This window comes from Hesperophylax consimilis, chromosome 3 (genome assembly GCF_061612785.1).
Source record: "Hesperophylax consimilis isolate HC1 chromosome 3, BYU_Hcon_1.0, whole genome shotgun sequence".
Taxonomy (NCBI): Eukaryota; Metazoa; Arthropoda; class Insecta; order Trichoptera; family Limnephilidae; genus Hesperophylax; species Hesperophylax consimilis.
In genome coordinates, this window is record NC_142838.1 from 36,399,622 (window position 1) to 36,424,301 (window position 24,680).

General features: G+C 34.9%; 2 protein-coding genes across 2 annotated transcripts; one reads left to right on the forward strand and one right to left on the reverse strand.

Annotated features, from left to right (window-relative positions):
• Positions 1-19: 19 nt before the first annotated feature.
• On the reverse strand, positions 20-8,644 carry PIG-Z (phosphatidylinositol glycan anchor biosynthesis class Z). The gene is made up of 3 exons (XM_089650602.1): positions 8,347-8,644; positions 7,309-8,248; positions 20-7,130 (listed from the first exon to the last, which is right to left on the reverse strand). Exons 1-3 carry the CDS (start codon positions 8,510-8,512, stop codon positions 6,242-6,244), a joined length of 1,995 nt encoding a protein of 664 aa, XP_089506728.1. The 5' UTR covers positions 8,513-8,644; the 3' UTR covers positions 20-6,241.
• Positions 8,645-9,000: 356 nt separating this feature from the next.
• Positions 9,001-24,442, forward strand: imd (death domain-containing immune deficiency protein). Its single transcript, XM_089650605.1, has 4 exons — positions 9,001-9,634; positions 9,959-10,122; positions 11,817-11,951; positions 19,929-24,442. Exons 1-4 carry the CDS (start codon positions 9,301-9,303, stop codon positions 20,097-20,099), a joined length of 804 nt encoding a protein of 267 aa, XP_089506731.1. The 5' UTR covers positions 9,001-9,300; the 3' UTR covers positions 20,100-24,442.
• The last annotated feature ends 238 nt before the right edge of the window (positions 24,443-24,680 follow it).

The window sequence follows — 24,680 nt, forward strand, 5'->3', positions numbered from 1 at the left end:
TGTTTTCTATTTCTAAAACAGTATAGATCATTTTTCTCACCACCCACAGTAAGGGAGACAACGATTTCTGTAGGACCATATGAGTTCCCAAAAGCGAAAATTTAACCTGAAAGGTTAAATATGAAATAAACAATGCTGACATATTTATTGAGTGTTAAGGAATATAAAAAAAAGTAACGTAATAATAAAGTATTAATAATTATAATTCGTTGTATGTTTTTATTGATTCACTTAATAAAATTCCAGTTTACAGTTTAAATAGCATTGTGCGTAGTTAAACAAAATAATCATTACATAAAAATAATTCATTGTGCGTTAATACATAGAAAAAACTAGATTTAAAAAATAAAAATAAAGAGAGGCAAGATATTGGACAAAATTTTATATTTTTATTAATTTCCTACAAATATAGCAAGAACGTATGAATTGATGCAAAGTTTGTAACATTTTTACTTACTAAAGCAACCTCATTTCAGTTTAATAACGTCAACTTCATTTTAACACCCACAGTGCGGCTGGCTACATTTGCAGTCAAGTAAAATTATGACTACCTTGAGTGTGTAGTGTATATAGCTAAGTTTTGAAAGTATGTCATTACTATCAATGAAAATTCCGAAATAAAAAAGTTGATATTGTAGAAATGTGATTATTATTTTGATTATAATTTTCAATATTATATTTGGATTTGAGAAATTTACAAATTTGTTTTTTTAATAAATATGTCACGAAATTTACAATTGTAAAAAAGTTTCAAGTATCAAGCAACAGCTGAAGATTAATGGTAAGCATAACATACATTATAATCTACGCGTTCATAGATGGCGTTAATTTAATTATTTTATAAAAATACATTATACATAATTTTGCAAGGTATGCTTTAAAATATGAAGATAAATTATTTGTTTGCGCCCTTACATACCCTATATGAATACGAATAAATAGTTTTGTCCATATAAAAACTCAATTCTTTTGAGAAAGGCGTACAATAAAATATTGAATCACCGAGTTTACACTTTTTGTAATTTATGCTTTAAAATATTAATACAAATTATTTGTTTGCGCCCGTACATATGCAATAAGAATAAATAGTTTCGTCAATCCAATATTGTATCTGTATGCCTCTCTTGAAATAATTAAAATAAACAAACAAAACAATTTACAGTGGAACCTCTAACTATCGTTTTTGAAGGGACCCATTGAAAAAGAACGAGGAATGTGTGAAAAAGACGGATGTGGAAAATGGAATAAAAAACGCTACATTCAAGCTTATATGTTAAAATTCTAAAAAAAGATACTTATTTCGCGTATATAACTGAATGTCTATTTAAAAAATATTTTATATTCGAAACTTGTGAAGTGTATATCATCTTTAGAGATGCTGTGTAGAGGATATTTTAGGAAAGAAAGAATATGAAATTTTGGGAAGGGAAAAGATAAGTATGTCCAGGAGTGACGGACGTACGAATCGACCCACTCACCGCAGTGCAAGGCGATGTTTCGAGGGAGACTGCTGGAGAGGTCAAAATGCCTTCCCCAACCAGTCCCGGCCGGTCCGGCCTGCTGAAGGGTAGAAGCATCCGCTGCCAAGGCCCGCACATCACCCCATGAACTTAGGCACCCCTGCTAAGTCACCAAACGTAGTAAACCACTTGGGGTGACCTATGGCAGAGGGTACCTACCGCTAATCGAAACCAAGCGATTAGCTACGAAATATGATTTAAAAATGTATGTTCTTATTTTAAAAATGATCGATTGAGTAAAAAATGTACAAAAACCTGCGTGATTAAAACAATGCATAGAAGAACGATCCATGCCTATTTTTCTATGACATAAATTCGGGACTGGAAGAAATAAACGATAAATGTGGGAAAACGATCATTGGAGGAACGGGAGATCGATTGATTTCACAGTGTTCATTACATATAAGCATAACTTGCAAAATGTGTATTTGCTAAAATAATTGAATTAGCGCCGTCTACAAACGCATAGATTATAACACATGTTACATTTACCCTTAGCTCCTCGGGCCTCTGCCATATTCAATCTGACGGTCAGAGTATTTCCGCTATGTAAGAAAATCCAAATAAATGGAATATTTCTGAACAAAAAAACTGTTTTAGAAAGGTGATGACTACGCTCTCACATTTTATAATTAGAAATAAACATATGTTTGGTTAAGTTTTTTAGATTCTCACGGCCAAAAGCATTTTTGTTGTTTGTTTTTGGGGTGTTATGCCGTGTTGCGCTAACTCCTTCTTTAGCCGACGTTTCGGACAGCGTTGCAGTGTCCATCATCAGGGCAGATCCGGTAGATCCGAAGATGCTGTCCGAAACGTTGGCTAAAGAAGGAGTTAGCGCAACACGGCATAACACCCCAAAAACAAACAACAAAAAAAAACATATATTTGTTTAAATACTAAAATTTCGACTGCAAACATAAAAAAAAAGGCTCACTTTAAGTTTTTGTAACTTAAACTACAGAAAACAAAAAAACACACACTCACATTTTTTAGACAGTATTACAAAGTTATAATCACCTAATTTTTTTTTCGTTTCATTTAAAAATAATAATTAAAAACTAAGGACGACGGGGTGCCAAATTTCAAAGTTAATTTCAAGTTCTGTGAAAGTTCTGTCATTATTTCAGTTCTGTCAAGTAACTGAACTATAATGATATAATAACAGAATTTGAATAGGACATTCACTGAACCCGAAAATGAATGTTGAAATTTGATGAATTATTAAGGACGGGTTGTTTCGGAGAATTTGAACAATTCATCAAATTTCAATGTTGATTTCCGGGTTCTGTGAAAGTCCTATTCAAGTTCTGTTATTATATCAGCATAGGGTAGTTGCTTGACAGAACTGAAATAAAAACAGAACTGGAAAAAATCTGTCACAGAACCTGAAAATTAACTTTGAAATTTGAAGAATTGTTCAAATTCTCCGAAACAACCCGTCCTTAGTCTCGTAAGTTTTTTTTCAAATTGTGGTCGGAACCTTTGGTTCCATAATGGTGCACATTTTAATTATACTGTGGTAAATTTCTATATTTGAATATAAAGCGTCACGTTTTCTCTTTCGAACACCGTTTAGATCATATTTATTACCACAACAGTAAGGATCCCTTCAGGCCAATGGAAATGCCCAAATATACTGACGCTGGAAAGGATAAATGGGTAAAGTGCCGTATGGTAGTATGGCGCTTTAGCCATTTATCTTTTCTATTTGGTAGTTGTTGGCAACTGTCTCATACTCTAGCCGCACTATTGGGCAGGTAATGTTTTGTTTTATAAAATCGCTATAAACTGATGCATCAATTAAATATTATTACATATACATAATAACATATCACAAGCAACTTGCTAGATTTATTATGCACAAATCAAACAATTTTATTGATCCAGAGCAACTACAAATTAACTACATCCACATTAAGAAGATAATATAACGAATATTAATTTTGATTTATGTATTTGTAATGCCTACTTAAATGTAATTTAGACTTCGAAAGTATTTTTATGAAACAGTTGTACTAAAAGTATCACATTTTAATTGTTATAGATAAGGAACTATTTTCAAAGAAACTGTTTTCGTATTGCTGCAAATATTTTATTAAACACCAAAATATTTTTTCAGTTACGATATATTATAATGCATAAATTCCATGGAGCAATCCTGTTACATAATCAAACACAACATTATTTGTCGGTGCACATTAAAATAAAGATGTTTAGTGTTTACTTAACGTATAGTGAGGTACGGCAAAAGTAATATGAGTCGTGTAATTTCTATACCCGCTATATCAACTTTCATTGATTTGGAGAAAACCGCAAAAAACTGTCACATCTCTAGCGTACATAAGTAAATGCATTACAATTTTTTATATAATGAATTGGAGTAATAAAATTTCGAAAAGCATTTGTTTTTCTATATATGTCTAGCAATAATTAAGTAATTTCGATAAATAAAATGGATATAGCGGATTTTGATACTCACTTCGTGATTTTGAAAGTCAACTGAGCCGACATGGCGGGTTTAGAAACTCACGCGTAGATCATTTTGACACACGAGCGTGGCGTCAGAGCGGCAGCCATATTGTATTTTGGCAAAATAACTGCTTGTGATTCGTTGAATCCGATATAGCGGGTTTTGATAGTAACTTTCTGTATGATATAGCGGATTTGGTTTCTCACTCGCAGTTTAAACATGGTTTTTGGTCGCGATAAGGAGGGTTTTGAAACTCAATTTTAGGCTCCTCTTGTTGCTCGCAAAAATGTGAACAAGATGTCATACTCAGATCATTTTGTCAAAAAATCGGATATAGCGGGTATAGAAATTATAGGATTCATATGTATTTAAAAGCATGTGATCAAAAAATGAAGCAAGATGTATTTGTTAACCGCGCAATCAATCGGTACATGATCCATCAAAATATTGTATATTATTTAGAATGAGTATTGCTGGTTCACTTTGGCATTAGATTGTGATGAAAGTATGGTCATTTTAAATGTGATTTAGAGTTACGGAATGTAACTATAAATAAAAACTGAATATTACTTATTTGAATGATGAAAAATATTGTTTACCTCGAATGTGTTAAAATGGAACAATGTATAATAGCCGTTCTTAGTTTCTACATCAAGAAGCAGGCAGCCAACATAATGATTTAAGAGAACATAAACAACACAAATGTTTAAATTACAAAGTATCACGAGTACTGTTTTATATACAGGGTGTCCGGAAACTCGTAGTACAAGCGGGAAACTGGTGAATCTACATCACATTTGGAGTCGATTTTGTAGTATATTTTTTTTTGATTTGAGCTTTCGTTATCGAGTAAATCGAGTTAGAAGTTGATTTTTTTTTTTTTTTTTTTAAATCAAATTCCTATAAATTATTACTGAAGATCAAAGTACACAACTAATTAAAACTATTTGAAAGTAAAACAAATGAAGAAACTCGGATTTGAAGCATTATTTTGAAATCACCCTTCATTTAATCCGGTGTAATCATAAAATATTTCTGCTCTGCAGGGTTAAAACATCTGTTGTTCAACCCTAAACACCAGAAAAAACTTTAACCCTAAAATAGCCGAAAAATATTTTTTTTTGGTTTTTTTTTTTTTTTTGTGAAAATGCTCAAATCAAAAAACTTTATGTTTATTTGGGTTCCCCATGTGGTGTAGATTCTCCAGTTTCCCGCTTGTACTACAAGTTTCCGGACACCGTGTATAGTGGCCTAAGTTGTTTTATCGACAGTGAGGAAACAGAGGTTCATTGATGGATAACGCTCCTGAATGTGCTGTTACCACGCATCGAAATTGTAAAAGTTTCTTCATTTCTCTGACATAATCGAACATAACATAATAGGAATGTTTATCATATTATAAAAAATGATTACAAAATTATTTAAAATTATATTGTAGGGAGATGCATCAACATTTGAATATTTATTGAAAGAAAAAACATCTCACAATTGCTGCAAGAAAACAGTCAAAATAACTAACTTATTTTTAAAAAGACTATGAAGCCCCAAAAAGAAGGTTCAGTGAATTTGGTATAATTTTTTGAGACTTTTTAAACATTCACAATAATTGTAAACATTTACAAATGCTTAATAAGATAAAATTAATTTATTTTTTGGAATAACTTAATGATTAAAACTTCAAATTGTAATATTCAATTATTGAAGACAATATTAGCGATTCTTAAATGAAAATTTGAAACAGAAAAATTAGAAAAAGGTATGGTCACATCTAGGAACCCAGGACCCTTGCTTTGCCGGGGCGCCCTGTTCTGTTTCAAATTTTCATTTAAGAATCGCTGACATTGTCTTCAATAATAAAAAATGTTGTCATTACGTATTATACTTTTCATTAATAATGTGTTTCACGTGATACCCTGATTTTACACAGTTATTCCAGCGATAGCAGGGTAAAAATACTCTTATTCTTACTCTATGAATTATTTTTTTTAAAGTTGATTCTTTTGAAAAATAAAATACACTTGTACATAATTTTATTTGTCATAATATCATTAAACAGTCAATCAGTATTTAAAATGTGTAAATGACAAATTTGAAGGGATTTTTTTAACCGAAAATTCAAGCACAATATTGTTGTATGAATATAAAATATGCTAATATAGCCGTTCATCTCCAGATAAAACTAATTAAGTTTTATTTAATTAAAATAATATCATAAATTAACTCTAGAAAGCCTTGATTTCAGTTTAAAGAATTATTGAATCTTTTTCTCGGGGCTATATTTGTCAATAGTCAAATAAGCCGATAGGTCAACTCTGTATAAAGTCAGAGAAAATTGTTTGACAAAACATTTGAATCTCTCTGTAAGCGTAAGGTCTAGCTTCCATGAGACATCAGACAAAGAATGCCCCTCATAAAAGCATGTTTGATCGTTAGACTTTGGTAAATAAGGAAATGCTTCCGTACTAAGGTGGGGGTAAAACTGAGTTTCTTCCTTCAAAGCTAAAGAAGTAGCGTTGGTCTTAAACCAAGCCTGCCCTAATTTAGATTTAAGAGAAGAAGGTACTACGAGATACAAACGGAAAGGTTGGTTGGATTTCATTTCATTCACTTTCCAAATCTCCTTGACTTGTCTAAGGACAGTGTCCAGTGATTTGGAACCGAGCTCGTACAGAAAGATCTGTTTGGACAAGTAATATTTTTGATTAGTAGCTCTATTTATTCTAAGGGTATTTGTACTCTCCGTCAGCAACAAGGACTGCGGGATGTCGTACATGTGACTGGTGACCAAGTGAATGGTAGTGGCTCTAGGTTTGGCCCTGAGCTCGGAGTGGAAATGATTAGCTACAGAATAAATGCCCCCTTGGTGGATGAATCCAAAGAACGCAGTTAAAAAAATATTACAAAAGCACCAAATAACAAAAGCGTATGTTTTCAATTTCTTGGTGTAGGCACTATCACTGTCAGTTTTTTGCAGCACATTTGTAAACAGGAACACGACTGGGAATAAAATTGGTATCAAAAACCTGGGCTCCTGGTGCGGGAAGATGGACAGGATGGCCACGGGAGCTATGAGGGAGAAGGTCATCAGCCCAGTGATGCTCTGTACCTTGGGCATGGAGCTGTACGACCCTATTCCCAGCCTGAAAAGAGAATAATACAACAAAGGTCAGTAAGAAACACAACCTCAGGAAGACCTGAAAGACACATAAGGTGTGCATAATATGAATGAAACAAGTAGTGAACATCAGGACGGAAGGGTGAGGCATTCCTCCACAGTAAAATGACTAGAGCAAGATAATATAAAGATGAGAATCTCACCTGTAGCATATTCTCAAGACGGATACAATGGCCGCCATTCCCAAGACATTGAACAGCATGGGGACATTGACCATGACGTGGAGCCAGCGGGAATGCAGGCCGTGCTGGGCCAAGTTGTCACTGAGCAAGTTGTACTTAAGAAAGTTGAAAGGAGTCACCACAAAGTTCTGAATAGAAATATCGAAGTAAAGGATTTCTCCCGTGGTGAGGTAACCATAGTAAAAGCTATCTACGAGTATTAAAAAACAAATAGCCGGTGCCATACTTAATATAAAGCATAATATTCTGACGTGGAAATCTTTAAAGCCAATATACTTGGTACCCAGACCTCGAATGAGCCAGAAAAACACCGGAGGAATAGCAAACCCTACAAAAGTCGGCCGGTTAAATATTCCTATGGCTACCACCGAAGCCATCTGAACACATTTGCTTAGAGAATGGGCGGGTAAGGAACTTTTTATTTTGTAAATATTCACTTTCTCCACAATGTTCTTAGCTTTCTCGTATTTATTACAGAGGTATTCATTGTGGGAAATGATGCAGTCGGATTTCAGCATACAATCTGCAACCAGCCAAATCAAGACAGAAGTCAGAATCATCTCCAGGCTGTTAGAGAAGGTTCGAGTAGAGTAAACCAGTATTATATAAGAGCTACCTAAAGTCAGTAGTCTACTTCTAAAGTTCTGCCCGTACAAACGGCATATTTTATAAAGGCAGTAATCATTTATGAGCGAAAGCATACAATAGAATAATCTAGGAAATAATAAAATAAAGTAAGGTGTTCTTAGGCTAGCCATTAAAAAGCTTCTCGATAGAATATCGACGATTCGTAGTATGACCAAGGGTACACCGATAGTTAGGTGGGACAGGGCAATGGTGCGCAGAGGAAAAGTGGAGTTGAACTCCCAGCAACGACGTGCCTCCACATTCATGATGTCACCTGAAACGAAATAAACATTATTTTAGTGTTTTTCTTTGATAATGTATTCGTATAGATTTAACTCATACTATTATACACACATTACATAACCAACTCACCAGTGATCGGTTCCATCGTCTGAAAGAATTCATCAGGATGTATGTATCCATTTTGCGGAATACAAGCTAGAATAAATCTTATTGCCACTAATATCCAATACCAATATGGGATAGTAGGCGCCGGGTGTTCTTTGATCGCTGACCTAGCATTCTTATTTAGAAACATTGCGATATTATTTCACTATCATGTCCGGATGAGTTGTGATCTAGGTTAAACTAAATTACTGAACTAATGCTAAGACATTATTGTACAATATTTAGACGTTTTAACTATCACAACACAAGCACAAGTAAAAAACACGAGCTGTCATTAAATATATTTGATTTTTTCTATGGCTGTCACCTGTCACTTTCAATTTTCAATATATTTTTTCTTTTATTAGGCAGTTGGGCTAAACACGAGCTTGTATTGTTGTATAAAGTAGTCCACTCAAAGAATCTTAAAAAATATTGAGGCATAAACATAAAAATTGATCGATTAAGTTAGTACAGGTCAATGATATATAACCATATATAACACCCATAGTGGGTTGTTATATATCATTGGTACAGATTGTCATAAAATAAATTGATGCTCGTGTCGTCCGTGGCTCTCTTTACAAAGTTTTCCACAGAATTTCATTCTTGTCAGACAGACGACTCATTTGTTGTTTGGTCAAATTCCGGTTATTGGTGCTCGAATTACTCAGGAACTTGGAAAACTTGCTCCTTTATTTTTACCACTTGACTTTTCCTGGAACGGGAGTTACCGAGATAATAATAAAAAAGCATTTATAGATCTTTAGTCGAGAGAAGTTGTTGAAAATATGTGAAATTAGTTACATTTTTTCCGGAAAATTTAGTCATTGTCTTTCAAAGTTTATCAGTGAAAAAACTTTGCTTTGCTGCAAAACAATATTATTCTTCAAAATTTATTATTTCTCTACACAAGATACACAATAGTATATATTCGCAATGGATATATTAAAAAATAAGTTCGGCTCCAAATTTAAGTTCAATTCTACACTGCAAACAGATGCTTCGCCAGTTCGTCCCAGAGTGAACCCCGAACCTGCTCCCAGCCCTGCTTCTACAGCACACAAAGAAAGCAGTGTGAATATCGAAGATGTGACTGATACCGATACCTTAGGAGAGGACACTCCCCCGATCATCACCGATCCCCCGGAGTCTCCCCCCATCCCTCCGGATTCTCCACCCGTTCCCCCTCTTCGGCGGAAGAAGAAGTCCTTCCAATCTGAAAATTCTAATCCAGGAGAAGAAAAGCCGGTGCCGCCCATCAATACTCATGGTAAATACTAACCCATACGATAAGACAATCATTAAATTGTCGTAATACTTATGGTAAATATTAACCCATACGATAAGACAATTATTAAATTATCGTAATATTCATGGTAAATATTAACCCACACTGTAAGACAATCATTAAATTGTCATAATTTTTGTGAGAAATAACCTCAAGGACAGTTGGCTGTGTCTAACAACATCAACAAAACACTGTGTCCTTGGAATTTGCAAGGCTAGTTAGTGATAAAAACAGAAATATTTCATTAATAGTCCTTAGAAAAGAAGAATAAAAAAGTATCATGTGATAATTAATATTTTTTTACAGCTTCAGGAAGTGTTATTAATATTGTGAACTCAAATGGAATCCACTGGGGCCCCGAGATAACTTACAACTTTGGCTCGCAAACGAAAGTTGACCTGGAGCCCGACCCCGATGCAGCCATTAGGAAAACTAAATCCATTGTTGTTGTTTTGGAGTCTAAAGATTCTGTAAGTATTAAAAAATGTATTTTTTTCATTCTTTGTTCTTCTGGGTTCTTGAGCAATATATGATAATAATCAGTTTCGGACAAACACTTGATGAGGTCTGGCAGCAAAGAAAATGCTGTTCAGTTCTAATAAAATATACTATATAAAATCGCATGCACATCTTTTTATTGATTTAAAAAATAAACTTGTTATTGCAACAAGTATAGGCATTTCCGCAGTTGGTTTGTGAAAACAATAATTAAAACCTTATCTATATTCTTATATACGTTCCTTGAAATAACAAACCGATTGATTTCTTAAAATTCACTGATACTGAAAGTTTTTACGTCTGCACTCTGGATTTCGTATTTACTTGTTTGTTAGTATCAATAAAAGTTTAGATAAGCCTTGTTAGTTTTATAGGGCTAATAGCATCTACTACCAGGAAATGTACTCCATTAGATAGTTGTTGCGGCGTGAATGGACTGTAATTGCGATATTTTGTGAATTTGTTTGATTTGACTTACCAATATCTCCAAGCTGTCGGCACCTTCCACTTTGCTCTGCAGTAATCACCGGTAGGGTAATTGTTAGTATTGGAAGAGAGGTCAGGAAAGGGAATGGTGATATTGGGTTTGCGAAATGGTCAATGCGTTAGAGATTGCTATTTTTATGCACTTCGTCGCGGCGATCTTTTGCGGTATAACATTTGCTGTTTTCAGCCCGGCGCGGTAGTGTAAAAACTCAAGATAGGTTATGCGGAAAGCGGTAGATCGGTTGAACCTTGCGGCGCGGTAATTTTAACACAGCTGACTGATGTAGGTAAAAGGCGCGGGACGCGGGCGGGAGACAACCGAACCAAATACTATATGCAACAATTATAACTGGCCCGAGCAATAGTTAATCCAATTGGCATGATATGATTTCATCGAATTCTGTTGATATGTAGGCGTATACACCAGGAGGGGCTTTTTTAATGCTTTGAATAATAATAATGTTTTTTTCTTCATTTGTCGAAAAAAAAATGTTTGCTAATTTTTGGTATGTAATACTAATGTCTAATTTCGAACTACTACCACTTTCTACGCTGCCCTCTGCCGATTGCCCTCAAATGTTATAAATATGAGTGTCCATATTAAATCTACTTGACTCCACCATCTTTTCACTGTGACAACCATTGCACTAATATAAATATTCATATCACTCACCACTAGCACGATTTCACCAAACAACCAATACATATCCTTTTCAATATATGTACATATTCAAAACCTCTCCATAGCGTAAAAGCCAAAACAATTAGTTGTGAAAGTAAATAATGTGTTTTTATATTATGTTAGTAACATTATAAGTATTTATTGGACTGATATATATTATATTTCTGCATTACTTAAAATTTTGACTTCTATTACGTTTGTGTAAAAGCCCTACAGGCCTTTAGTAAATAAATAAAGAAAAAGTAACCTTAAAAAATGTACAATACTAATATTCAATGCGCCCTTGTAAGTATTTATTATATATATATATATTTTTTTTTTTTTAAAAAAGAAAGACAAACATTCCCAGGTTACGAATAACCCAACAATGTTTGAAAATCTCCTACTACCACCACAGAAAGCCGAAAATGTTGCTTGTGTTGTGATGGAGGACTTAGCCAGTATATATATAATATATATAATGCAATTTGTGTAATGAATATGTGACACACTTTGCAGGTCCAACACAAACACATGGATCTGGTCAGCAAGAACCTGGGGGCTGGATGGCGCAGCGTGGCGCGTCGCATGGGCTACGAGGATGGCATGCTGGACCTGCTGTACGAGTCCCACCACCACAAGGGAGTGCCCGAGGTGAGTTATTGACTTCCTTTATAAGAACCTGGGGACGAGCCGGTGATCTTTATATTATAATGCATGCAATTCTGAATCAATGCGCAGTATGAATACTTGAGACTGGGGGCTAATTTATAATATGGCCTTGATACTTGCATGAAAAATTGTACAAAAAATCTCTCACTTCATATTTTCTTATATTTATTTTTTACTTTTATCAAATATTGGATGATGATCTGGCGTGTAGGTAGCACAGATCATCTAGGGAATATACTATTTCCCTATGAAAAATATATTGTGGATTAATAAACTATCTCTGCAGGGAGAAAAATAACAAACCAGTCACCAAAATACAAATGAACAGAAAAACTCACCCAAGAATGGCATTCACAAATGGAGGTCTTCTATTTTTTGTCATCAGCTTCGGTTTCAGGCAGCAATCAGCAATCACTTTGCATTTGCACTCGAAAAGGTTATAAGGAACAACCAGCTCACAAGAGAGAAAAATTATTAAAGATAGAGATGAATCAGCACATTCATCGTAACACACAGTGTCGAATTTGTGACATTTTATTTTTTCAAAAATATATATTTTAATTATTTTTATCTTAAATAGACCTCTTTTGACGAAATATCATGTCTCAGATGAATCTACTGAACAGATGTAACAGGTGACCGCAATTTGGTTATCATTCACCTGCAGAGAAAATACTATGCGAAATTGACAAGAGATGTCGCTTTTTGTCTATTCTATTTTTAAAAATTAATTAATTAATTATGTTTGTATATTAAAATAATTTTAAATTAAGTTTTAAATCTAATGCTTCTCCATACTCCCCGCCTTGGAAGTTCTCAGAACTTGCAAAGAAGTAAGAGAACAACGTACAAATAAATAAACGTCAAATCATTTCAAGTGACTCTATTCACATATAATATCCAAGAATTACGTCGGAAGGTCACCAAAAAAAAAGCTTTCAACAGAACGAAAAGTATAAACTTAATAAAGTTCAACTGACAAGAGTACAATTAACTGTAACGGAATATCATGGCATAGTCGGAGATAATTTGAACTACCAAAAAAAATAACAAAAAATAAAAACAAAAAATAGAAGTAAGCAAATTATTGAGTCGGAAGGGGATATAACTTGATAACCGGTCGTTTGAAGAACCCAAATCGTGTCTTCACCGTCGCAACGCGAACAATTTTGTCCAATCCGGGATGGACCTCAGTGATTACACCCAAAGGCCAGTTCAACGGAGGGGAATCTTCCTGTCCCACTAGAACGACAGTTCCGATCTCAATCGGATGATCAGGGGTAGCCCACTTCTGCCTGACTTGCAAAGTGTGCAGATACTCCACACGCCATTTTTTCCAGAAAGACTGAACCATACTATCCAATAATCGTTTGCGCTGAGCGAAATTAATTTTACTGCCCGTCGGGATAGATGCAGGTAAGTATTGTAATGGTGTAGTCATTAAAAAATGCGCAGGTGTTATGATTTCCGGATCAGGGTCGGAAGATACGGCTGTGAGCGGGCGAGAGTTCATTATGCACTCTATTTGCACCAACACAGTCTGAAGCTCCTCATAAGTGAGAAGCTGAGTTCCGATCACTCGGTATAAGTGAGTTTTCATGCTTTTCACGTTAGACTCCCACATACCTCCGAAATGGGGTGCGCGGGGTGGAATCATTTTCCACTCGATACGACGCTTGGCGAGTTCTCGTTTTAACGCGGGCTCATATTCCGATTCAACTAAAAACTTGTAAAGGTCATCCAATTGTGCCTTTGCACCCACAAAATTGGTACCATTATCCGAATACAAGCACGACACAGGGCCACGCCGTGAAATAAAACGGCTGAAAGCAGCCAGGAAAGCATTTGAAGTTAAGTCAGAGACCAACTCAATATGAATAGCCTTAGTCACAAGACATACAAACAGACAAATATATGCCTTCTACGAATGTTGTCCTCTCCGACGAGCAAGCGTAATACGTAGAGGACCCGCATAATCAACACCGGTATGAACGAAGGCTTTTGCTTCCGTAATACGATATGAAGGTAAATCTGCCATCTTTGGGGTAGGATGTGATGGATTTGAGCGGAAGCAGCAGTTGCATTTCCGCACCCTTGCCCTAATAACCGTCCTAGCATCTAATATCCAATAGCGCTGACGTAATATAGACATAAGAAGTCCTGGACCGGTATGACAGTTCATGACATGAAAGTGATCTATGATAAGATTTACAACACAGTCATGTTTAGGTAGTAATATCGGATGTTTAACCTCAAAAGGTAAGTCCGATTTAGAAAGGCGTCCCCCGATACGTAACAAATTGTCCTCATCAAGAAATAAAGACAAACCCTGAAGCCTTTTGGAGTGGAATTTGCCTTTCTGAAGTGCAGCAATATCATTTGAAAAATGAGCATTTTGCACGGAACGAAGTACAGCCTTTTCAGCAGTCACAAGATTATTGACAATTCCAGAGGAAGGTGATATCTTTTTTATGAATCGGAGAATATAAATGACACTCCTTAGTAGTTTATCCCAAGTGGATATACGCTGGGCCAGTTCACCCAGAACCGATTGTTCACCCAGAACCATTGCAGTGAGCACATTAACTTTGTGTTCAGGCATTTCACCGGTATTGGTGGGGCGAAACGGTTTTACTGGCCATTCCAAAGGTGGGTGGCGAATCCATGATGGGCCGTTCCACCATAAATCATGTGAAACGAGTTGAGAGGGTAGCATGCCACGAGAAAGGCAATCGCTCGGGTTTTCACTACCGGCGACATGGTAAAAATTTTCCGGAGACAAATTTTCCTGGCACTGAGCTACACGATTGCTAACAAACACCGACCAACGATGCGGTGAGGAATGTATCCAGGAGAGCGCAATGGTAGAATCTGAAAACGCGTATGTTCCTGCAATAGAAAGACGCGCACGATAACTCTCTTGAACCGTCCGTATTAATTTTGACATCAAAACTGCGGCACAAAGCTCCAAACGAGCGAGAGTTGTCACTCTCGTGGGAGAAACCTTTGATTTTGCACACAATAACCTCACTGAAATATTTCCAGAGAGATCAGTGGTGTGCAAATAAATCACGCAGCCATAACCATTCATGCTCGCATCGCAGAAGGCGACAACGAGCACTGTACTGTCCTTTAGGACGCCAACATGGCGGGGGATTTTTACTGTCGAAATTAAAGGAAATTCCTGTGTGAGAGCCGAAAACCTTTGAATAACGCTCTCAGGGGGTATATCATCCCAACCAATGTTACACAGCCATAGCTCCTTAATAAGTAATTTCGCATACAGAATGACAGGGGCGACCAAGCCGAGAACATCGAACAAGCGGGCTACTATGGAGAGTATGTTCCGCTTCGTGCACTTCTCCTGAACATAAGAAGACGTAAAGAAGAAGCTGTCATCAGCTGGTTCCCACGAAAGGCCTAACACCTTAGCGGCATTGTTAGAACCAACAGTAAAGTCCACTGGGCTTCGGTGAGAATCTGGAAGATTCTCAAGTACCACTGAAGAATTACTAGTCCATTTTACCAATACAAAGGCACCGGACTTAAACAACGAGATCAATTCTCGCGACAGACGTACGGCACTGGGTTCATCTACAATAGAATATACCAGGTCGTCCATATACAACTTAGACTCTGCCACATTGGCAGCGTCCGGAAAATGTTGTCTCATATCCTGGGCCAACTGTCGAACAGTGCGCATTGCCAAGTATGGACTAGCTGTTAGTCCGAAAGGGACCCGATTGAATTGAAAGGTTTGTATGGGATCGTTGTCCGCGAACCGAAATAGAATTTTCAAATATTTGCGATGCTTGCTTGGAACCTCAATCTGCAAATACATCTGCTTTATGTCTGCAGTAATAGCAATGGGAAAAAGACGAAAGTCTAACAGAAGCAAAAACAGATCGGCTTGCAAATTCGGACCAGTATAAATCACGTCATTTAATGACAATCCTGTATGTGTCTTAGCGCTCGCGTCAAGTACAATCCGAGGCATAGGTTTATCCGGGCGAGTGACAGCGTGATGCGGAATGTAATATCCGTCATCGGTAATATCCGACCTTGAAACTTTTGCTAAATAACCGTTTTCAATGTACTCATGAATAACTTTATTATAATTCTCCCGCAAAGCCGGTGAATGTTTAAATTTTCGCTCCAAAGCCATAAATCGGCGCTGAGCAGTAGCAAGGGAATTACCCAATTGCTTCGGGTCTTTACAGAAAGGTAAAGCAACAGAATACCTTCCGTCGACGGTGCGAGAAATGGATGATATAAATAAATTCTCACATTCCGTCTCTTCCGGACTTAGAAATTGCATGTTGGGTATTTCCTCTAACAGCCAAAATTTTTGTACTAAGTCATTAAGCGCAAGTGCCGAAAATGACGTACTTGTATTAAGCACATTACTAGGGTAGTCACCCATTAATACAAAACCGAAAGTAGTCGCTAATGCCGGAGGTTCGCCGTTACCAGATTCAACCCTGTTCCCTAAATAAATATATGGGAACAGTTGTGCACCTAATACTATATCCACGCATCCAGGAATATTCCACGTTAAGTCAGCGAGAGGTATACCCTTTAAGTAACTCATATCACCCTTGGTTATATAGTGATTAGGTAGCTGATCTGTAATACTGTCAATGACAAGCGCATAAATATTATATTTATTATTCGGGTACACGCGGGACTCAATGTCCAAATAAACGTAACCCAAAATTGGTTTGGATGCTGAACCGATTCCTTTTACAAAGGAATTGTTTAAAGGAATTATTGGTAAGTTGAGGATCTTGCAACAATCAACAGTAATTAAATTGTTCTGTGAACCGTTATCCATTAAGCACCGAACAATAACTTTATTTCCATTTTTACTCTTTGCGAATACTTGCGCGGTTGATAATAGAATCGTATTATGTGTCGCTTTCACAGAAAGGGAACATGAGTTATTTATGTTTAGCGGAGGTTCTTTTAATTGTGTATCACAATTTTCAGATGTCCCTGTAGATGTTCGCGACGTGTGTGCGTGGGTACTTGATGGAGTTTTAGCATTGTCATCAGCACTGCCAAAATGCAACAAAGTGTGATGACGTTTTTTACAAAACTCACAAGTTAAAACCGATTTACACGCGTTTATTGTATGCCCTCCACTAAGGCAATTTACGCAAGCATGTTTTGACTTTATAAATTCAAAACGCGCCTGTGAAGAGCTCATATTTTTAAATTTAACGCAATCTTTAATTGTATGATTAGTTTTATTACAAACAAGACAACAATTTGTGCGCGAAGCCGTAAACCGAGGTACATTCTCGTTGCTAGCAAGGAACGATTTAAAATTTTTATTAGAACGAAATGACGACGTAGTGGGCAGTTTTTTACCGGCTTCATTTGAATTGCTTAAACGTTCTAAAATCTTAACCTGATCTTGAACAAACGAGACTAAATCGTCATATGTCGGAATCTCTTTATTCCTGACTGACAGCTCGAAAATCTGTGCGATTTGAAAATCAATTTTTCTAAATGCACAATGAAATAATATAAAATCAGTTAAATTTTCAATCTCTAATTGTTTTAACGCTGCTACTGATGCAGAAAAATTTTCAATAAAAAAGTCAAGACTGCCAGATGTATTTGTACAATTTTTTGCATCAAGAATATTATTTAAATAATGTGTGCCTAGTGCACGTTTATTTTGAAATTTGTTTACCAAAGCATTCCAGATTATATTGTATGTGTCACCTCCAGGTACAATGCCTGAAGTAACCTTTAAAGCGCCGTGTGTCAATTTACCAATTAAATATTGAACACGCTGGGCGTCGGTTAATTGTCTATTATTATGTACATTAGATTTGAAAGCTTGGTAGAAAGTAGGCCAATTTCCCATTTTACCATCAAATGATGGTAATTCCAAAGGTGGCAATTTAATAATACAATGATCCCGCGAATCGTTGCGTGACGCGTTTTGAAGGTTAAATCGACTTCGTTTGACCTTCAAATAAATATCATCAAATGCATTTAATTGTTGGAAATCCGGTTTAAATGAGTCGTCCAAAGTCAACTGACGGTCGTTAAGTTTGTCAATAACAGTTTCAAACTGAACTCTCAAGTCTTCAATCATATCCGACTTTGTCATGAAGTCTTCATTTTTTCTTGACTCGAAGGTATTTAAATTATTTGATAAATTATACAATTCATTCATCCGCAAAAAAAGATTTTCCTTTTTTGCCGTCAAAAGAGTCAACGTTCTATCCTGAATATCTCCAGAAACTTCTTCAGCAATTCTCGGCATTTTTAATGAGATGACAAAATATTCTTAACCAAAAAAAGTATACAATAATGTTGTAAGTATTGTAAATTAGAATTCTCCAAAAATTACGACAATTCCAATATATTATATGTTTCGAATCTACCAAAGAATACGTAAAAAAACGAAACTAAATTCACTATACCTAAATAATATTAAGTAATTTGAGCTTTAATGAAATTTACCAAAAAATACGCAAATTTCTAATGCTAGAAAAATTATTTATGTATGCTAGAAATTGGTACTGATAGGTACTTCTTAAATCACCAAAAAAATTACGTGAATAGAACATCCATTTATCATGTTTCCAAATCTAAATCACTAAATATTAATTAATTTTCGCTAGCAATATATCCGAGCTACGTAGGACCAGACTTATGGATGATGATCTGGCGTGTAGGTAGCACAGATCATCTAGGGAATATACTATTTCCCTATGAAAAATATATTGTGGATTAATAAACTATCTCTGCAGGGAGAAAAATAACAAACCAGTCACCAAAATACAAATGAACAGAAAAACTCACCCAAGAATGGCATTCACAAATGGAGGTCTTCTATTTTTTGTCATCAGCTTCGGTTTCAGGCAGCAATCAGCAATCACTTTGCATTTGCACTCGAAAAGGTTATAAGGAACAACCAGCTCACAAGAGAGAAAAATTATTAAAGATAGAGATGAATCAGCACATTCATCGTAACACACAGTGTCGAATTTGTGACATTTTATTTTTTCAAAAATATATATTTTAATTATTTTTATCTTAAATAGACCTCTTTTGACGAAATATCATGTCTCAGATGAATCTACTGAACAGATGTAACAGGTGACCGCAATTTGGTTATCATTCACCTGCAGAGAAAATACTATGCGAAATTGACAAGAGATGTCGCTTTTTGTCTATTCTATTTTTAAAAATTAATTAATTAATTATGTTTGTATATTAAAATAATTTTAAATTAAGTTTTAAATCTAATGCTTCTCCAAATATTGTGCATGCAAATTAATTACTAAACAATTATTTATAAAGCGCAGTAATCACATGCCAATTTCTCACATTGATATTATTGTTCAAGATTCTGAACTGACCTTGACATTATTTTATAATTAAATCATAATTTGTCAAGAATTCGCCAAAGCCTTTTAGTATCCATGAAAATCATAATACATAGTGTTTTTTATTAATTTATCCATTCATGTTCTCCAACCAGTACATTCAGTGTCGCATGGTAAATTTAATTCAGCATGTGAACCTTTTATTCCCTGAAGAGAATCACCTTGGTTTTAAAGCAATTAATAATATGTAGGTGCTCATGAATTGTTATAAACTAGCTAGTGCCCTTGAGGTGATTTCTCACGAAAACGGCGCTACATAAATTAGCCAAATATTATTATTATATTATAATTGTAGGATTGATAAATGCATTGAAGCTAAAAAGCACACACCCTTTAATCTGACTTTACTTGTCAAGAAATTTAAACAAAATGCATTTTTCAAATATAGAAATAGAATAATTTTCTGGTAAAATTACAGGGATCGCTTGTCTGAATAATAAGGATCCACTCTGTTTTAATTTTTTTTCAAATCGGAGTTCATCGAACTAAAGTCACAATCACAGAAACACAACCGAAATTAGTATTTTTGTGATGATATTGTTTGCAGGTAATTTACCAAGTCCTGTTGGACTGGACGAGAACGGGAGAGAGGACCTTGGGGGAGCTATGCACCGGGCTGTGGAAGGACGGGAAGAGAACGGTGGTGCGTGACATCGCCAACCTCCACAAGGACTCCCCCAGCACCAAGCCTGACCAGAAGAAGTTTGACCTCGACTAACAACACGGCATTTATAGAATGTACACTGAATATCGACCTGGTGCCCTATATCCAAATCTGTTTCATTGCGGAGATAAACAAATTTACTCATATTTATGCTTTAATTTGTACTGAAAATTGATATTTATATATCCTTTATAACATCAATTTTTCGTGGCATATTTATAGCATAATGTATAGTAGTTTAAACAGAGCCCATCGATCTTTACTCATTCTGGATACACAAAGTTTATATTATATTTCTTAGGTTTTAGTTAATGTGTAATAATCTCGTATAAATAATAGACATGGGTAAAAAAAAATCAAATGAATTCATTCATTTGGTTAATGCACATTCAAATCAGTTGAATACTTCCTAACGCTTGTCAGTGATAAAATGAGGATTATTTATTTTTAACTAAGGAACGGATTAAAATGTATTAAAAACCTTGCATGAAATAATGCTGTAAAAATATAGTTGGAATGAATTGGAATCTGCCCATGTCTAATACATACTGTACTGAAGAGTTTTCAAAATTTATTTAGCTAAGGATCCATACTATTAAGAATTGACTGAGGAAGGATAATATATTTACCATAATAGTAATATTAAGGTATGTTTACATGTATCAATCATTAGTACATAAACAAAAACATACATTTAAATTTTCTCAATTTGATAATGACTCGACATTGAAAAGAATGAATTGTTTAGTTATTCTTTGGCATCACATATTCTGCTTGTGTGGTATTACTCGAATTAATACATACTATTATTTGGTCTCAACACATAGATGATACTCAGTTTTGGTTACAAAATCAATTTTGTATGAAAAAGCAAATAATTTTGAAATAACGTAAAATTTTAAATTGTATTTTATTACTTCTTATTTTTAAAGTGCCCTTGAGGTTAGTATACTGTCAGTACATATATTATTTAGGTAAATGATGGCACACTGTAGAAATGTAACTGCTATCTATTCCCTGTGCACTACAAATAATATAATATATTTTTGGTTTGGGATATTTTCTTTCAAATGCATTTTGTGTACAAGGAACGCATTCCTGTTTATGTTGTGATGAGTAGGCATGATATAATGCATCTTTCTCTTGGTTTCTTTATCGCTCGAAAAATTGTTTTGTAAATACATAATATATACATATTATTGTCTTTGTAAGTTCAATAACGCGCATGAGTCAACAATTTAAAAAAAATGATTTTTTGGCCCTTTCAGTTGAATGGCAAAACCGCATTGATTTAAGCATTCAAATTTTGAAATTGACCAATAGACTGCTTACATTCGGTCAAGTCAATAATGAACATGAATCATCCCCACTATAGAAGCAAGCAAGGTTGCGTTTGTCCGTAGATCCAATATTGCAGACACAATACAAATAATCCTACATATGGCATATATGCTACAACTTTGTATAGATGCAAAAGATATTTTCTAATTTAAAACAGCAACACAAAATAGACTGCATTTAAATTTTATCCAAACCTTTTTGACTGAGCGTAGCTCCTATCCTGTTATAACTCGACCATTTGATATTTCATCTCACTGTAAATTTGTTTGTCACATTCTGGCTTCAAGATGGTCATCGTTTTAACCTGTCGTGCCATTAACCATTAGCTGAGAGGCATGATCGAAAAAATCATTTCTCTTAGTATAAGTAGCTATTCTGGTGAAAACACTTAAGGTAGATTTTCATAAAAAATTTATATATGGTGAGATGAGACGGTACAATTTAAAAACTTAATTTGAAAAAAAAAAAAAACAATACCTATTAGAAAAATAATATCAGCTGGCGTGCGTAAAAAATTTGCATCGTCAGACAACTATATCATGGTTCAGTAAAGATTATTTTTTCAAATGTAAAATTGTTGTGATTATTAATTCAGTAAGTAGGTATTAAAGAACCTAATTACAAATCTTATGATTTCATTTAATTTAAAATTAGAAACTTTTTTTTTTGGATGTGAGGTCTACTGTTCTCAGAAGTACTAGTTATTGATGAAATTGCAAGGTGTTTTTTTCCAAAACATTTCGACATTGGATCTTCCACAGTATTGAACTTACACTGCCACCATTATGTTGTTTACTTTGCCACGAAAAAACGCCAAGTGACTTTTTGGAGTAACTTTTAACAATCTATGTAAGGACCTGATTCCTTGAAGTGTGATTTAACTGTCAAAATCAATGCAATACAATTTGTCGTTTTTGTGTATTATTCATATTTTGGTTATTCCACTATGTAGGTGGTGTCGCGACACTTTGACTCGACTCACTTAACAATTTGAATAAATTTAAATCGTCAGCTGAGTACTTTATTATTCAAACAGTACTTTTCCCAACTATTTCCCTAAATAATCAGGGTAATTTGAAAAATTGCCTAATTTTTATTATTATCTTACTATCAAAGAAGTTGAGAAAGTCGATTTTTTTAAATTTAAGTGTATACCGCACAAGAGTCCCAATTGCTCCCAACCGTCTGGTGCCAGTGAGACTATGGCATCCCCAATCGGGGTATGTTGTGAGGCTGAAGGTAGTGGGAAGGCGAAGGAGATGGGGAAGAGGAAGGTGGGGAAGTACCTGGCTATTCAGATCTGGTCAGCAAACACAATTAAAGCCATTTTAAGTAACATTTCAATACTTAATGGTGGTCATAAACCAGGGCGATACTGAGAGTATCTTCCACTCTGAAATGTGCTGCAAATATAGCTTGTATTATTTTTAATGATTTAATTGTGAAATAACACGTATTAATCAAATAAAATTTACTTGTGCCCGCCCGGTTTTGAACCCGCGACCTACGGATTGGCAGTCGAGATCCTTACCCCTCGACCTCAATGCGTTGGGCCAACATTGAACGCGTATTGTGAATATATTGAACGCTGTTAGTGGATCGGACAACAATCGGGTTGACCGGCCAACGTATGCAACGGCAAAGTCATCCTGTACACGTTGGGCCAGCATTTGCCCAATGCATTGGGCCAACATGAACTAGCTGCATTAGAACATTTAAGTACTCAGTTGACGAAATGACAGTGTCTTATAAAATAATTTTAAAAATGTCAGTTGATGATTTTTCGCAATAAGCTCAAAGATATTCTGATCTCCAGCATCACGCTTGTTTTGTTATTAATTTGAATAATAATTCATTCATTTTTTATTCATTGAGTTTACAGCTGGTGCTAAGAAAATATTAAAAAATATATATTATATAATTATTGTTATTATTGTAGAAAGCAATCACTTTGTGGTTTATCATCTATCTATATAAATAAAAATGTAAATGTTCATTTGTTCAAATCTCAAATCTCCGAAAGTTCTTCACTAATTGCTTTGAAATTTTGACACAACGTTGCATATGTCATATATGTCATATACGTTGCATTTGACATGTACATTTTGTGGTGACCGGATAAATCATCAAAATCATAATTCATCACATCTTTAAAAAGTTATATAAAGTCATGGAAAGTGATGAAACAAATAACTTATTTACTGGGTTAAGTAGGTTAGGTTAGGTTACGATAAAATTTATTTTTTTATCATCGTTTTTAATGACTTTATATCACTTTTTAAAGGTGTGTTGAATAGTCACTGTGTTGAGTTAGCATGGAACCGCATTTTGTATGTCACCTGTGATGGGTAAAAACATGCTTTTTTTGAAGAACATCGCCATCTGTGGGATGTAAAGGAAAACGGGCTATTATTTCTCTATCTGCTCAGACAGGCAGAGCCACAGCAATGTGTGGCAGGGTACAGCTAGTATTTAATAAAAATAAAACACTTATTTTGTGTAAAACCATGAATTTTAAATTAATTTATTTACTGACCGGTTTTGCTTTGCTCAAGAATCAGGTTACATATTAATACTAAACAAGAAATACATAGTGTGTGCTTATATATACTAAAGAGGGAGACAACAAGATAAACATACAACATACAATACAGAGGCAATAGAATACATTTACATAAGTACAAAGGAATAGGAAAAACCCACAGACAATTATGTAGACTAATGGGTTATAATAATATATCGAAAGCGACAAAGCATAAAATGACTGAAACAGGCGTAATACTGGGCTACCAGATACATCTAATTGAATTTTAAGTATTTCGGTTTTCACAGATTTTTTGATTTCCAAATTATTTAATCTGTTATCATGCCCATTTATATGAAGGATATTAGCACCTTATTATTACCATTATCCTTATCAATTAGGTGATTGGCGAATTCTGAAAGAATGTTTCAGAATTCGCCAATCATCTGATTGATAAGAATCACTTATTGTAGAAAGCAATCACTTTGTGGTTTGACATATTTAATAAAATAAAATACTTTTTTGTTTTAAAACCACGATATTTATTAATTTAAGAACCGACCGGTTTCGCTTTACTTAAGCATCATCAGGGTACAGGGTACAGGGTGAGTATTAATTTGTACCCTGATGATGCTTAAGTAAAGCGAAACCGGTCGGTTCTTAAATTAATAAATATCGTGGTTTTAAAACAAAAAAGTATTTTATTTTATTAGATAAGAATCACACTTTCTGTCACTAGAGCAAAGCGAAACCGGTCGGTAAATAAATTA

What these genes read in the sequence shown, in the direction of transcription:
- PIG-Z (XM_089650602.1), bottom strand. Translation starts at nt 8,512, where the DNA reads ATGTTTCTAAATAAGAATGCTAGGTCAGCGATCAAAGAACACCCGGCG. An exon ending in GACGATGGAACCGATCACTG is followed by an intron (nt 8,249 to 8,346) that starts GTGAGTTGGTTA and finishes ATTTCGTTTCAG; the next exon opens with GTGACATCATGAATGTGGAG. An exon ending in GTCTTGAGAATATGCTACAG is followed by an intron (nt 7,131 to 7,308) that starts GTGAGATTCTCA and finishes TTCTCTTTTCAG; the next exon opens with GCTGGGAATAGGGTCGTACA.
- imd (XM_089650605.1), top strand. Translation starts at nt 9,301, where the DNA reads ATGGATATATTAAAAAATAAGTTCGGCTCCAAATTTAAGTTCAATTCT. An exon ending in TTTTGGAGTCTAAAGATTCT is followed by an intron (nt 10,123 to 11,816) that starts GTAAGTATTAAA and finishes CACACTTTGCAG; the next exon opens with GTCCAACACAAACACATGGA. An exon ending in ACCACAAGGGAGTGCCCGAG is followed by an intron (nt 11,952 to 19,928) that starts GTGAGTTATTGA and finishes TATTGTTTGCAG; the next exon opens with GTAATTTACCAAGTCCTGTT.